A 16,140-nucleotide genomic window follows, 5' to 3' on the forward strand; every position below is an offset into this window, starting at 1 on the left:
AGAATATTCAAACAATATTTATTTATTATGAAGATTTTCTGTTAGACTTAAAAAAGAATAATACATCTAAGAGAAGAGTAGTTACTTTGTTTAGGGGCACAATTATGTATTTAATAATGATTTAGAAAACTAACTGTACTAATTTAAAAAGAGGGGAAAAAATGACTTTTCAATCAGTTTTTGCCTTGAATGTTCTCTTGGTAATTAACCAATTTAATTTGATCAAAAGTAAACTTGAATTACTTCACCAATTCAAAGCATTAATTTGTGTGTGTGTGTGTGTGTGTGTGTGTTTTTCCTGAAGACAAAGCATTCTTTGAAAAAATATTGTGCTAGTCAAATTCTCAAAGATATGAATCACACAATAATAGTACATGCTTGACAGGTTTGTATGGAAGAGTTGGATAAAATCACACCTTGGGAAGTGCTTAACCAATATTTGGAATAAAGATGGAATTGAATCAGTGAGTTTTTGCTTTATAAATGTAGATTCAGTCCTCTTTAGGGGAATACATTTCAGAATAACATTGCAAAAAAAAATCATACTTTTCTACTCACTAAACTAAATCAACGATCATCTGCCCTTCCCCTCCAGAATGGTCCTAAGGTAACTTCCACAAAAGTTGGTTTCTTGGTGTGCTTATTTCTATATTTAATAAAATATTTATCCAGTTACTGAAAGAAGTACATCTGTATTTTGAGATGTTTAGAAGATATGTCTAACAAAACTAAAGATTCATTGTGCTCAGTTGTGTCTGGCTCTTTGCGGCCTCTGGACTGTCACCCTCCAGGCTCCTCTGTCCATGGAATTTTCCAGACAAGAATGTTGGAGTGTGTTGTCATTTCCTACTCCAGGGGATCTTCCTGACCCAAGGATCAAACTCATGTTTCTTGCATCTCCTGCATTGGCATACAGGTTCTTTACCATTAGCACCACCTGGGAAGCCCAAAGATTTTCTGCTTTTATTGTTGCTACATTAGCTTAATTTTTGACATAATGTCCACCAATTGTCAACTCCAATTATCTGTAGTTTTAGTCTTATTTCAAACTCCACTTTGTGTTACTCACACTTATTCTATATTTTTTATACAGCTTCTAATTTAGTCTATTTTTAAATATTTTACCTTTTTATCTTTTACATATCGCCATAAATACATTCACTTATGAAAAGAAAAATATCATTATTTTCCATATTTACTTCATTAAAAAATCCTAAACATTTAGTTTAGTATCTGTGTTTTAGTATCTTTGTTCTCTTCTTCTCCACTCTCTTTATATATAACATATACCAAGACCCAGTAAAATCAGTTTGGTTAAGCAATTTATAGAATTATTTTGAAAAAACTAATAAAATGGATGACTGATTAAGAAATAGTATCATATAAACAGTACATAAATGAATTCTAAATGTTTTGCAATGTGTTACCTCATGTGTTCATCACAACAACCTGTAAATAAAGACATGTTATTAAACTTGATTTCTGGGACTTCCCTGTTGGTCCAGTGATTAAGATTTTGCCTTCCAGTGCAGAATGTACAAGTTCAATCCCTGGTCAGGGAGCAGAGGTTCCACATGCCTCATGGCCAAAAACCCAAAACATAAAACAAAATCAATATTGTAACATATTCAATAAAGACTCTTAAAGAGTATAGTTTTTAAAAATTGAAAATAAACTTGATTTCATAGATAAGTAAGTTTAAAGTGTCTTCCTCACAAAATGTCAACAATCTCTCCAAAGATGGTACACCAAATCTTAAAGTTGCAAGTTTATACATTAAAATGAATAAAGGTGTACTACCTGAATGGTTCACTCTGATGGTTAATCATTGCGTTGATTTATCATGTAGATAGAGAAAGAAATCCTAAGAATAAAATAATCAGAGATAACAACAAAAACAAAGAAGAAAGCTGTACTGAGACAAAGATGGTGATATGGATCAGATAAAAAAAATTTCTGGGGATGAAAGTTAATTATGAACAGGAGTTGGAGGCGTAAACCAGAGTTGGAGCAAAGACTTCTATATGAAAGCTTTAAGAAATCAGTCTCACAATCAACTCACTCAGACTCCTCAAGCTGGTAGACCATGACCTTAGATGAACACACAAGGATTCTTTCCAATCAGCTGTTGGATGCTGTAGGAAAAATTCTGAAAATTTTCTTTCTCATCTGATATCAATGTGAATAAATAGATTACCCATCTCTTTCATATCAGGATCTTTTATTATTTAAACTCTGCTACTAAAATCAGTAGAATACCAAAAATCTGCAATTCCAGAGTGTGGACTACAGTTTATTCCCTAGACCTTAGGCTAGCCAGAATGGATAGCTTAGATTTCCCTGGGGCTAAATTACTGGCAACATCTCCAGCAACTCAAAAAATTAAGCAACTCATACTATCCAGGAATTAGTCATTCAGCCTGTATGCATAAGAAGCCATGTTAAGTGCCCATTTATTTTTAGAAAAGACATCAAACTTGTTAACAGAAAATTTAAAATTAGACTGCCAGTATGATGTTTTGAACTGTTACAACTTGTTTGATCAGTCAAATGTATTTTGCGGGGCAAGGTTTCATGAGGGCATATTGTAAAACCCATGGTTTGTCTGATGTGTGTGTGCCTAGGTAAAGCAAAGAACCGATCTAGATCATAATTTATTCACACTTGAAGAACAATTTGAACATAGCATATATATCATGTCTATGACATAGGCTCTATGAATTTACTTTCTCTTGTTCCATAATTATCACTTAGGGCAAAGTAAAATAAACTTGTTTAAACATATACAAAGTAATTGAAAATTTCATTTTAACAGTCTATTTAAATAAAAAATAATAATAAAGGTGTCTAACTTAATGGCAGCATTATTTTTAATTACTCTAAATTATTTTTTAAATACAGAGATATTTAATTATATACACACTGAAACAGTAACCCATCTCTAGGGAAGTAAAGTTTTTCTCTTTATTATTAAAATATGATGAAGAGGGACTTCCCTGATGGTCCAGTGGTTAAATGCAGCAGACTTGGATTCAAACCCTAGTCAGGGAACTAAGATCCCACTTGCCACAGAGAAACTAAGCCCATGAGCCACAATTAGAGACCACGCATGCTATGACTACTGAGCCCACATGCCACTAGAGAGTCTGTGTGCCTCAGTGAAAGACCCCACATGCTCAATTAAGACCCAACACAGCCAAATAAATAGGATGATCAATGGCTATTTAAAAAAAAAGAATGCTCTAAGGCCAAACAAATAATAAAATATGATGAAGGCACATAATAGAATTTTTTAAATAACATATGTGTTATAAAGTTGCCCCTGACCATGCTCAAAACACACTTTGTCTATTGTGTTTTCTTAGTTATTACATTTAACTATTTAAATGCCAGTCAATTTTAGGCAAAGTGTGGGCACATGGCTCTAGTTTATTTCCAAAGAATAATTAGTCACCCCCGAAACATTAATTGAACAGGCCTCTGTATTACTTTGTGTTGTTGCCTGTGCTACAAAACTTCTGTGTACAGTCATCAAAACAGTATGGTGCTGGCACAAAAACAAATATAGATCAAAGGAATAGATAGAAAGCCCAGAGATAAACCCGTATACCTATGGTCACCTAATCTATGACAAAGAAGGCAAAAATACACAATGGAGAAAAGACAGTCTCTTCAATAAGTGATGCTGGAAAAATTGAACAGCTCCATGTAAAATAATGAAATTAGAACACTTTCTAGCACCGTAACACAAAAATAAACTCAAAATGCATTAAACACCTAAATATAAGGCTCACACTATAAAACACTGAGGAAAACATAGGCAGAGCACTCTTTGACTTAAATCACAGCAAGATGTTTTAGGATACACTGCCTAGACTGGCAAAAAAATAAAAACAGTTAAAAGTGAAAGTGAAAGGTTAGTTACTCAGTCGTGTCCAACTCTTGCATCCCCATGGACTGTACCCCCACCAGGCTTCTCTGTCAATGGGATTTCCCAGGCAAGAATACTGGAGTGAGTAGCCATTCCCTTCTCCAGGGGATCTTTCTGACCCAGGGATAAAACCCAGGTCTCTTGCACTCCAGGCCAATTCATTACCATCTGAACCAGCAGGGAAGTCCCAGAGTCATAAAAATAAAAATAAATGGGACCTAATTAAAAGCTTTGCACAGCAAAGTAAACCATGAGTGAAAGTGAAGTCCCTTAGGCGTGTCCTACTCTTTGAGACCCCCATGGACTGTAGTCTACCAGGCTTCTCCGTCCATGGGATTTTCCAGGCAAGAGTACTGGAATGGGTTGCCATTTCCTTCTCTAGGGGATTTCCCAACCCAGGGATTGAACCCAAATCTCCAGCATTGCAGGCAGACACTTTACCCTGTGAGCCACCAGGAAAGTCAAAGTAAACCATAAACAAGATGAAAAAACAACCCTCAAAATGGAAGAAAATATTTGCAAACAGAGCAACTGATAAGGGAATAATCTCCAAAATATACAAATAGATTATGCAATTCAGGATACAAAACAAACAGCCCAATAAAAAAATGGATGCTGCTGCTACTGCTAAGTCGCTTCAGTCATGTCTGACTCTGTGCGACCCCATAGATGGCAGCCTACCAGGCTCCCCTGTCCCTGGGATTCTCCAAGCTGGAGTGGGGTGCCATTGCCTTCTCCAAAAAAAAATGGATAAAAAATCTAAATAGTTTTATCTCCAAAGAAGACACACAAATGACTAAAAAGGACATGAAAATATGCTCAACATCACTAATCATTAGAGAAATGTAAATCAAAAGTACAGTGATGTATCACTTCACACCAACCAGAATGACCATTATCAAAATATCTACAAACAGTAAGTTCTGGAGAGGGTGTGAAGAAAAGGAAACCCTCCTACACTGTTGGAGGAATGTAAGTAGTTACAGCCACTGTGGAGAACAGTATAGAAATTTCTTAAAAATCTAAAAATATAGCCATCATATGATCCCACAATCCCACTCCTAGGCATGTATTCAGAGAAAACCATAATTTGGAAAGCTACATGCACCCTAATGTTCACTGCAGCACTATTTACAATAGCAAGGACATGGAATCAGTCTAAATGTCCATCAATATAAGGATGAATATAGAAGATGTGGAACATATATACAATGGAATATTACTCAGTCGTAAAAAAGAATGAAATAATGCCATTTGTGGTAACAGAGATTGTCCTGCTTAATGAAGTATGTCAGACAGAAAATGACAAATATCATGTGTTATCGCGTACATGTGTAATTTTTAAAAAGGGGGGTAACAAATGAACTTATCTACAAAAAACAGAGTAGATGTAGAAAACAAAACTTATGGTTACCAGGAGGTAAGAGGGGACTGATAAACTGCGGGATTGGTATTGACATATACACACGTATATACAGTACTGTATTTAAAATAAATAACTGATAAGAACCTAGTGTATAGCACAGGAAACTCCAAATCAATGTGGGAAAAGAATCCAGAAATAGAGTTGTATATATATGTGTATAACTCTCACCTTGCTGTGCACTTGAACACATCATTGTAAATCAACTATACTCCAATAAAATTATAATTAAAATATTCTGCTAAAAAATAGCTTAAGCTAAGCATTTTGTATATTTTTCCCATTAAATTAAAAAAATTACTCTATAGGTTTCTGAACACGGAAACAAGTATTAATGATTTTTTTATTTAGATTGATCAAAAAATCCATAAACAGGGAGAGATTTCCCAATATTGGCTATTATTTCTATTTCATAAATTACAAATCAATAAAATATTTAAATCATATGCCTGAAGTTGGAAATATTCTGTTCAGAGATGTTGGCAAACTGATTTGGTTGTTCTTATTTATATTCTGTAGTATGCTAAGATTAAATTTTGTTTGGATGATATTTATAAGATAGTCAAATATTTTATTATCAAAATATGGCTTATTTTTTAAATCATAGAAAGCAAGCTATTTATACCACATGCTAATTATCTGATAAAAAGGTAAATTCTCAACCTTAAAATGTGATTTTTCAAATTTTATCTGGCTAAATATAATTAAATATTTAAGTTATCCCTGAGCTAGGACACTTTTGATCATAGCTATGCCTTTTTGTTTCCTTTCTTCTCTAGGCAAAGTTGATATAATTAAAAAGTACTGTCAATATATAACTTCCTTTTTTAACTTAATTTTCTAAAGACAAATATTCTATGACATTGGTTTAATCAAATCCAGAAGCTTTGTTATTTTCATTAGTTTGGAAGCATAGTCACAATCATAGTATTGAAAATCTTGTCTTTATAAATGTTCGTTAACCATGCATTATTAATTCGAATCCTTTTATGCATATCATATTTAATTTTCTTGCAACACACAATATTTGTGTGAATTTTGATTCTCCACCTCTTATCCAAGGAACGTTTTCAGTCTTTGCCATGTTCAACAGATAACACCAACTTTAACTTCAATAAGAAATAAAGTGGAATACTACTCTGTAACCCAAATTTTCCATGGTAAAGAAAATGTTTATTGAAGCTACTTCTTATTTATACCACACATAATCAAGAGTTATTTACTCTGCACTTAGTTACTTTTGAATTATCTGCCAGTATTCACTTTTATAATCATTTTTCCCCATATTTTAAGTTACTGATATTGTGCAAAGTTCCACATTATCTTTTTATATCTAGTTAAAAATTGCTCATATTATATTTCTGAAATCTAGTTTTGATGATGTGTCTTTTCAGTCGTATCCGACTCTTTGCCATCCTATGGTCTATAACCCGCCAAGCTCCTCTGTCCATGGGATTCTCCAGGCAAAGAATATTGGAGTGGGTTGCCATGCCTTCCACCAGGAGATCTTCCCAACTCAGGGATCGAACCTGCGTCTCTTACATCTCCTGCATTGGCAGGTGGGTTCTTCACCACCATCACCACTTGGAAAGCCTCAAATCTAGTTTTAGAAGTTTCATATTAATAGAAACTTCCATTTCTAATGGGTAGCTTACCCATTTTTGCTATAGGGAATGATTTATTCTCCACATAAAATGATAAGAGTTATAAATTTCAATGTAGAATAGTATTGCACATCATTGATGCCTGTTTTGAAAAAGAAAAAATATTGATTTGTCAGAAATTTTACTGCTTTGTTGAAAATGACACAACAGAAAAGCTTTGATAACCCATTGCCCTCTTTATGAGACAATGTACTAGGAACAATGAATTAATTATCAATCAAATATAATCTGTTTTCGGCTACTTATCATTATACTTTCATATTTGCTCTATTCTTTTCCAAATAGTATAACACAGACACACATACAAACACTTAAACACACATATATTTACAGAATTACTACTGTAGCCTGTACAGAATCATATGTTGTATATGGAGTGGAATACGTGTGTTTACAATGCAAAAAAGAAAAAAATTATACCAAAAGTGACCCAACTTTTCATAACTGTAATGTTTTCTTGATGTACTAAGATTCATTAGATAATCTTTGACTGAGACTTCTTTATTATTTTAAGTGATAAAAATTATTTTAAAAATAATGGTGCATTTTGAAGTGTAATTATTCTTATCTGATTAGAAAATGATTTAGAACAAAATTATTGAATTACTTTTTCTCTTAAAAGTTTTGCATGCCGTGACCTAAGAACACAAAAGGAGATGCACTTAGTAAGTTATCCAAAATAATGTTTATAATATTTTATTTCACTTGCTTCTTCCTAAAAGGTATTTTTAAATGACAAATGGGTTATGTAAAAGAATAGTCAATACAATATCTTCCTGAGTAATAAATTGACACTATGAGGTTTTTTTTTTTTTTTCTGTTTGGGTAGAGGAAGTGCATACATAAAATACTTATTGTCCAATGTGAAGCTTTAATGAGTGCAGCAGTAGGAAATAAATATAATGTATTTGACAGAAAGTTGGACAATTCACTAAAATTGAAAACAGATAAGGTGGCTAAAAGTCCTTAATATTTAATAGAGAAAATATGCTCAAGAGAATATACATTATGAATAAAGAGCTAAAATGTATTATATTATCTTTATAAATTTTATTTGAAAGTGGACTTAGAAAAGTCAATCAAAATTTCTTAACTTTCAATGAACAATTGGTAAATACTTAATGGTTTACTTTTTTTTTGTTGTTTGAATCCTTGGGAATAAGTGTCAGAAGTAAAATACAGACTTTGTGGTGAGGTCACATGCACAATTCTGTTTCCCATGGTTCAAGCTCTCAACAAATAAAGATATATACATTTTGTTATTTACACATAAAAGAAGAGAAGATTCCTTATGTAGATAAAACAAGTGAACAATAATTTAATTTGTGTAAAATTGAGAACAGTGTTTTGGCTAAGTAGAAACTGAGTAACTACATGACTGATGATCACTTCCTTGCACATCATGTCTGTAGAAAGCATAGTTTTCCTGTGAGAAGCTTCTTCAGAGCATCTTTCACATCCTTGTTTCTTAATGTGTAAATAATAGGATTTAAGGTGGGGGTCACCATGGTATAGAAAAGTGAGATGAACTTGCCTTGGTCCTGAGCATAACTGTTGATTGGTTGCAGGTACATGTAAATTATGGTGCCATAGAAAATGATCACCACCGTAAGGTGGGAGGAGCAGGTGCTGAAGGCTTTGCGCCTTGCCTCCACTGACTTGAGCCTCAGCACTGCTTGAGTTATGAAGCCATAGGAGATAAGGATGAGTGCTGGGGGGATTAGGAGAAACAGGATACTAACAACAAAAAGGACCAACTCATTGATGGTGGTATCCACACAAGCCAACTTAAGGAGAGCTGGTACTTCACAAATAAAATGATCCAGCCTGTGGTTGCCACAAAAGGGCAACTGCAAAGTAAAGGTTGCATGAATCAAGGAACTGGCCAAACCACTGAGCCAGGAGATAAATGCCAGCTGCTGGCATAGCCGTGGATTCATGATGACCACATAGTGAAGAGGTTTGCAAACAGCAACATAGCGATCCAAGGCCATCACAACCAGGAGGATACACTCGGTTGAGCCCAGTGCTAGAGAAATACAGAGCTGTACCACACAACCACCATAAGTGATGGTTTTCTCTGGTCCTCGCAGGTTAACTAGGGTGTGAGGTGCAAGGCTAGTAGTGAAGCAGATGTCCAGAAAGGAGAGGTTGCCAAGGAAGAAGTACATAGGGGTATGAAGAGGAGGATCCAGGTATGAGATGATGATAATGGTGATATTTCCCACAAGGGTCAGGAGGTAGAACAAAAGGACAAATACAAAGAGCACAGCCTCTAGGCGAGGGTGGTCTGAAAATCCTAGAAGGACAAAACCAATCAGAGAACTCTCATTGGCTTTTTCCATCCTCTAGAGGGAACTGCACCTGCTAAAAGAGAACATTTGAAACAGCTCATCCCAGAATCACAGAATGTATGAGCTGAGGGGTCAAGAAGACTGACTTGTCCAACCTGTTGATTTTTCATCCCCAATGTGTTACTGGGCTTCCCTAGTGGCTCAGTGGTAAAGAATCCATCTACGGTGCAGGAGACTTGGATTGGATCCCTGGGTTGGGAAGATCCCATGGAGAAGGAAATGGCAACCCACTCCAGTGTTCTTGTCAGGAAAATCTTATGGACAGAGAAGCTTGGCAAGCTATGGTCTATGGTGTCGCAAAGAGTCAGACACGACTGAAGCAAATGAGCAATGTGTTACTGACTTAGAACATTAATCCATGTTACTTCATTCCAGTCCAATGACTCTTCTTTAAAAATCATAAATGCTTTCAGTGTTGGGGTTATCTGGAAACTGATTATTAAAGTCACTCAAGGTGGATATTTGTGTGCATATCAAGAAATGTGAAATGATCTACTTACTTCTGAAATCAAGTGTCTCTCAAAATAAAGTGAACAGCATATCATGGTTTTTAACTGTTGACAAAATTTGCATGCAAAATATGATATTCAGGTTTTATCATAGGCACAAATGGAAATGGGAAATTTCTTTGCATCTTCCTCCTACATACATGCACTCTTAAACTCTCATCTCTAGTCACTGCCTAAACAGAGGAAAGGAAGATAGTCATGTGTTTAATTGTATATCTAGACAGACAAAGCAAAATTGAATAGTTAAGTGATAATTCAAATTTTAAAATAAATTTAAAAGTATGATCTAAGTAAGTAATTTTCAAATAGATTTTGCAAAATAATAGTTGAAAAAATATCATTTTGAAATATGAAGTCTAGGAAAGTCTTTATGTATAAAACTAACTAAAATAATATGTTTAAAGATAGGTAATACTAGGATGGGAAGGGATATAAGATCAATTTTTGCATGTGGGAAAACATTGGAAATAACTAGGAGGGAATGAAAAGGGTATGTTTGAGGAGCCAAGTTATATAATATAAATCAAATTATATATGTTCATTCAATGATTGAAGTGCCAAAAATAAAAATTATTTTTAGTTATATTTTGAAGCAACATTATATAAATAAGCTGGCTAAAATTTCCTAATATTCAATGCAGAAAATATCATACTCAAGAGAATAGACATTATTAATGAAGAGCTAAATATATTAGCTCTATAAATGTAGTTTGTTTGAAAAACTCCTAAACATTCAACATGATAAAACCATAAAACAGATTACAAGAAAAAATGAAAAGAGCTTATGTGAAAGGTGAAGAAATTTCAAGATCACTTGGTAAACACTGGTAGAACTGTGTGGATAATTGAGTTGCCTTTATAAGAAGCAAAAAAGTGAGTGTTAAAGTTTTGCCTATAAAAAAAGTATTTGAAGCCAAATTGTAGAAATTTCTGAGCAAGGTAGTTATTAACTTAATTGTTCAAACAATGAAGTGTCTTTGGAGGCTTATGAGCACACAGGAGAATGATATTATCTATTTCTGTTTTGGAAATATTGGCCTGGTAGTGATTTATAGATGGATGTGGAAAAATTATTGTCAGGGAGTTCAGTGAGGAACATTTTGATAGTTATCATATAAACTAGTGGCCTTGTAATGCAAATGGACTGAAAACTCTTGGAAATGACAGCAGTTCAATAAAAATTGACAGCAGTTTAATAAAAATTAGTTGGAGGAAAATTAATTGAATGAAAATGTCAAAATTAATTGAATAGTGATTTTGTTATGGAAAGGGGGATAAGAGAAGGATTATAAGATGATTCAATGATAGTTTGTTTTCAGAATGAGAAAACTGAAGAAGTATAAAATGGCAGACTATATTTCCCATTCTGATAGATTTTTGCCCAACTTACCAAGACTCCCATTTCAAAACATGTTTCATTCCATTCTCCTCTACCATGCCTTTGGTCAAAGTTTTTCTTCTTGACTGATTGTGAAATTTTAGGACTCTTAAAATGAGGTGATTGTTTCTAGTGTGTTTATTTATATACACCAAGCCAGGTGTGAGCCAGGTGTGTTTTTCTTCAGTCCAAAAGACGTAGAGGAAATATTTTTCAATGTCAGCTCATGATGACTTTTATAGAAGTTTCTAATGTCTGTTTGTCTCTATAATTGAAAATTGTTATGCTAAACATGACAAAAGAATACAATATGGAAAATATAGATATTAATACAAGAAGCAGGCAGAAACAAGCTATTTTTAAGAAAAACATAAAAAGTAAGAAAGAAGTTGGAAGCAGGGCCAAATTGTGCAAGAGATCTTAAAATGGGGGGTTCTCCTTGTATTTTCTTAAAGTAACAATTAAGCTATTGCATATGGATGAAAGGAGAAATAATAAAAATTGTATTCTATAGTTAAGATTGTGAAAGACTTTGAAATCCAGACGAAGAGACTAGAAATGTTGATGGTTTTGAATAAGACTGTTTTAAAATATCTTGTCTAACTGTGTAGAATTGATTGGGTAAAAAAAAAAAAAGTGATAAGCAGATACAAGAATCAATAAATGAGGTGTAGCCGGGTGTCATGATCTTTGCCTCTAATTCTCATTCAAACTAAGCATGAACCACCAACCAGAGGGATGGATACCACACACAAAGCACTCTAGGTCCTCCTTCTGCTGGTCCATGCCCTACCTAGCCTCTGCCTCTGCCCCCACAAGCTGACTCATTACCCTGCCATGCTGAGCAATTTGCAATCTCCTGTCTTCAGTTAACTATATCTTTTCTTATTCCTCTACCAGAATATTCTCTCCAACATCCATCACCTGGAAAGCATCTACAGTTTTCAAAATTCAGCACTGATCTCTAACATACAAACTCCCCCTTGACTCTGACTTACCTCCACTCTCCATGCTGACAAGATTTATTTTGTGTCACTGCTATACTCTAAATGTACTTCTATCATATTAATAGAAACTATAAGACTCTACTGACCTAATTTTAGTCCTACCCAATCATAAGCTACTTCTTAAACTGAAGGGTCATGCTTTACTGATATTTAATGTAATTTTTCTGATGTCTGATGCATAATAATTCAGTAACAGCTTGATAAAGAAATGAATGCATTTTCAGGTGTCTTGTTTCCCACAGTCTGATTCTTAAAAAAAAAATCTGTACAGAAAATATAAGAAAAATAAATTATGGTCAGATAAGCTGAGCTGAGAGGGAGAGCTGAACTGCATATATAGGAAATTAAAAAAAAAAAACAACAATGAGCCAAAACAAAGTGACAGGGAAGCCCTTAACCACTTACAGTGATATCATGAGTCTAAAGCTGGAGAAAGCACCTACTCCATGTTTCTTGTCCCTTTATGGAATGGCATCACTGTTGAGGGTGCCCTAAAAAAAGTAGCTCCTGCAATTTCATGATCCTCAAACCAAAGGGAGAGAGAGAAGAAAAGGACAAGGTATGGAAAAATAGAGCACTGAATCAGAGTGGAAGAAGTCTTAAAGTTTTCCCTTTCTTCCCCTACCAGGAGGCTTTGGCAGAAGTACCTGAAGAAGTACTCAGTCGCTCAGTCCTGTCTGACTCTTTGTGACCCTACAGACCATAGTCCATCAGGCTCCTGTGTCTATGGGATTTTCCAGGCAAGAATACTGGGGTGGATTGCCATTTCCTTCTCCAGGGGAACTTCCCAACCTAGGGATAGAATCAGCATCTCCTGTGCCTCCTGCATTGGTAGGCAGACTCTTTACCACTGAGCCACAAGGGAGGCCACATGAGGAAAGCTTCTTTCCAAAGCTTCAGACAAACAGACCTAGCAATGAAGATGCCCAGGACATAAATACAAATGTGTCTAAGGACATGACTAGCCACAGGAGCTTCAGTCTGACTGCAACCTTTCAGAGATTGCAGTGCATTGGCTATGCAGCAAGTCTCATGTGGAGGTGGCAGGTTTTCCCATGAAGCCTGCTAGGCAAAGTTTTTGTAACTGCCTAAAGTCAGGGTTGAAGAAGAACACCTACCAACAGAGGGATGGATAAAGAAGATGTGGTACATATACATAATGGAATGTTACATAGCCAGGATCAACTCCTCTGTTACCTGTGCTATTGTGCCACTCAGCCTTTGTTCATTACCTCAATTGCCTGCTTGTAGAAAGCTTTGGGACAGCCTAAAAAATCATAATTCTGTCCTGTCTCCATTTGGAGAAATTCAGCGTAAGACACAGGTTTTTCTGATCTAGCATATTTTCCATATCCTGTGTTCCTTCATGGCTACTCTATTGGGCTTCCCTGGTGGCTCAGACAGTAAAGAATCTGCCTGCAGTGTGAGAGAACTGGGTTCAATCCCTGGATTTGGAAGATGCCTTGGAAGAGGGCATGGCAACCCACTCCGGTATTCTTGCCTGGAGAATTCCCATGAACAAAGGAGCCTGATGGGCTACAGTCCACAGGGTTGCAAAGAGTCAGACATGACTGAGTGACTGACAGCATAGCACTATTGGTGAAAATTCAGTTTCAGTGATTGTAGATTTCTCAGTTCGTGTGTTTAAAAAACAGATTGGAAGTGCTCTCCTGAGTAAAGTTCCTGGTCTAAGGTGTAATCAAGTGCCCTCTACCCATGAAGATTTGTATTCTTGCTGACCTTCAAGTTTCAGTAAAATAAATTACGTCCTCTAAGGAAAAACAAAACCAAAAAAAAAAAAAGAGAGAGACCATAATGTCATTAGAATTAAGAAAGAATAGATCTCTAGAAAATATTACATTTCTTATTGATGAAATCCAATCAATAAAGCCAATCTTCCCTTGTTTTGGTTAAATTGTGTGTTTATGTGTGCTTAGTCATTCAGGCATCTCTGATTCTTTGTGACCCCATGGACTGTAGCCTGCCAGGCTTCTCTGTCTATGGAATTCTCCAGGCAGGAATACTGGGGTGGGTTGCTATTTCCTCCTCCAGGGGATCTCCCCAAACCAGGGATCAAATTTGTGATTCTGAGATCTCCTGCATTGGCAGGCAGATTCTTCACCACTAGAGCCATTTTTTGAAAATGGCAGAGAGCTCCAGAGTTGAAAAGCTTGTAGTGGTGCCCTATTTAATGAAAGTTTCCTTATGATAATTCACATGAGTAAATTTTTACAGAAAGCTGAATCACCTTGAAGTGCTCTAGTTGAGCTATGGAGTTGTATTGATGTGGAATTGAGTGTGTCTGTATCTATTTATCTGTTGTCTATCATCGTAATCATCTATAGTGTTCCTGTAAAAGCACAATTAACTCAAAAAATATTAGCCATGTAAACAAGTCAATGACAATGGTTTATACCTATGAAGAATAGCATAAATTACTCTATTCCCTTATTTGATAGGCAAACCTGGGTGCAGATAGCTTATCTGTCTCATCAGAAACCATTGTTATTTAACTGATAGATCAAATCCAGCAATAATAGAAACCAAAGACTTGCTTACCTCAGGAACTTTTATAAACCCCTTCAAGATCCAAGTATATTCAATTAAGACTGAACAGACAATCCTTACTTACAATTATGGCTATTTTGTTCTGTTTGAAATTTTCACATCCTCAGGAGGCTCATTACACAGCATGTTCTTAGTTGTGTGTTTACATGTCTAACCAGAGCCTGACCACAAGATGACAGGCTTCAAAATCGTGTCTATCAAAGAGTCATATTTCCGACAGAAGCCAACTGTAAGGAAACTTTTAGTGGTAATGAGAATTATGACAGAAGGAAATCCTAAAAAGGGGAAGTTGGCAATATCACCAAAAGGCCATGACTTGTTTACAGTTAAAAGTCTTCTGGGGAAAACCTGTGTCCCCAACAGACAATTAGTCAAGGAACTGACTAATTCTGAGGATCATCCAGGGAGACAGGATACACTTACTTCCCAACTGTGAGAGTTTCCTTTCTTCCTTGAATATTGTTTTGGGACCTTATAATTTCTTAAGGAAATAGTTATCAGACTTTCCCAGTATAAAATAAATAAATAAAAATAGCCTACTTCTGGATATTTTTATTTCTTTTTTTTTTTTTTGAAGGTTTCAAGTATACTTTATTTCTTCAAACATGCTATATTTTAATGGGTACATAGTACTTTTACTTGGAATTAATTATGAGTTGATTTTGAAACAATTCAGTATTAAATCAGCTGGGATGATTACTGTTCTCTCCATTCCTTTGGGGTGACTCTGCCAACAGGTGATGGGTTCCACTCTATTCCAATTTGTGTTGCCATATATACCCATACAGCAACACAGAAAGTGGCTCCACTAGCTAATACAGCATTACCATATTTGTCATGGAAATCAGGTGCCCGCTTTTGATGGATCTGCCTTGCCACTGCTTGCTGAATGCTTTGAACTCTCAGACGACTTAGTGCGTTTTTGGCCAAGGGAAACATCCTGAGGTTGAACATAAAATGGCTGCAACTACAGCTGCTGGTCTCTAGCAATTCGGCGTCCTTTATTTCTTTACTACAATTACAAGAGGTAGTGGTGGCAGTTTAGTCACTAAGTTATGTCCCCCTCTTGCGACCCCATGAACTGTAGACTGTCAGGCTCCTCTCTCCATGGGACTCTCCAGGCAAGAATACTGGAGTGGGTTACCATTTCCTTTTCCAGGGGGTCTTCCAGACCCGGGAATTGAACCCAGGTCTCCTGCATTGCAGGCAGATTCTTTACCGACTGAGCTACGAGGGAAGCCCCCAACTGCAAGAGAGATCAATAGGGCAATTTTTTCTTCCTGAATATGGGGTTCAATGAACCATA

General features: G+C 35.6%; 2 protein-coding genes across 2 annotated transcripts; both read right to left on the bottom strand.

Moving 5' to 3' along the window:
- Positions 1-8,418: 8,418 nt before the first annotated feature.
- LOC113896303 (olfactory receptor 2G3) lies at positions 8,419-9,363 on the bottom strand. The gene has a single exon (XM_027548540.1). The coding sequence runs from the start codon at positions 9,361-9,363 to the stop codon at positions 8,419-8,421; it is 945 nt and encodes a 314-aa protein (XP_027404341.1).
- Positions 9,364-15,383: 6,020 nt separating this feature from the next.
- LOC113895482 (cytochrome c oxidase subunit 7B, mitochondrial) lies at positions 15,384-15,831 on the bottom strand. Its single transcript, XM_027546753.1, has one exon. It carries the CDS (start codon positions 15,786-15,788, stop codon positions 15,531-15,533), a length of 258 nt encoding a protein of 85 aa, XP_027402554.1. The 5' UTR covers positions 15,789-15,831; the 3' UTR covers positions 15,384-15,530.
- Positions 15,832-16,140: the final 309 nt, after the last annotated feature.

This window comes from Bos indicus x Bos taurus, chromosome 7 (genome assembly GCF_003369695.1).
Source record: "Bos indicus x Bos taurus breed Angus x Brahman F1 hybrid chromosome 7, Bos_hybrid_MaternalHap_v2.0, whole genome shotgun sequence".
NCBI lineage: Eukaryota > Metazoa > Chordata > Mammalia > Artiodactyla > Bovidae > Bos > Bos indicus x Bos taurus.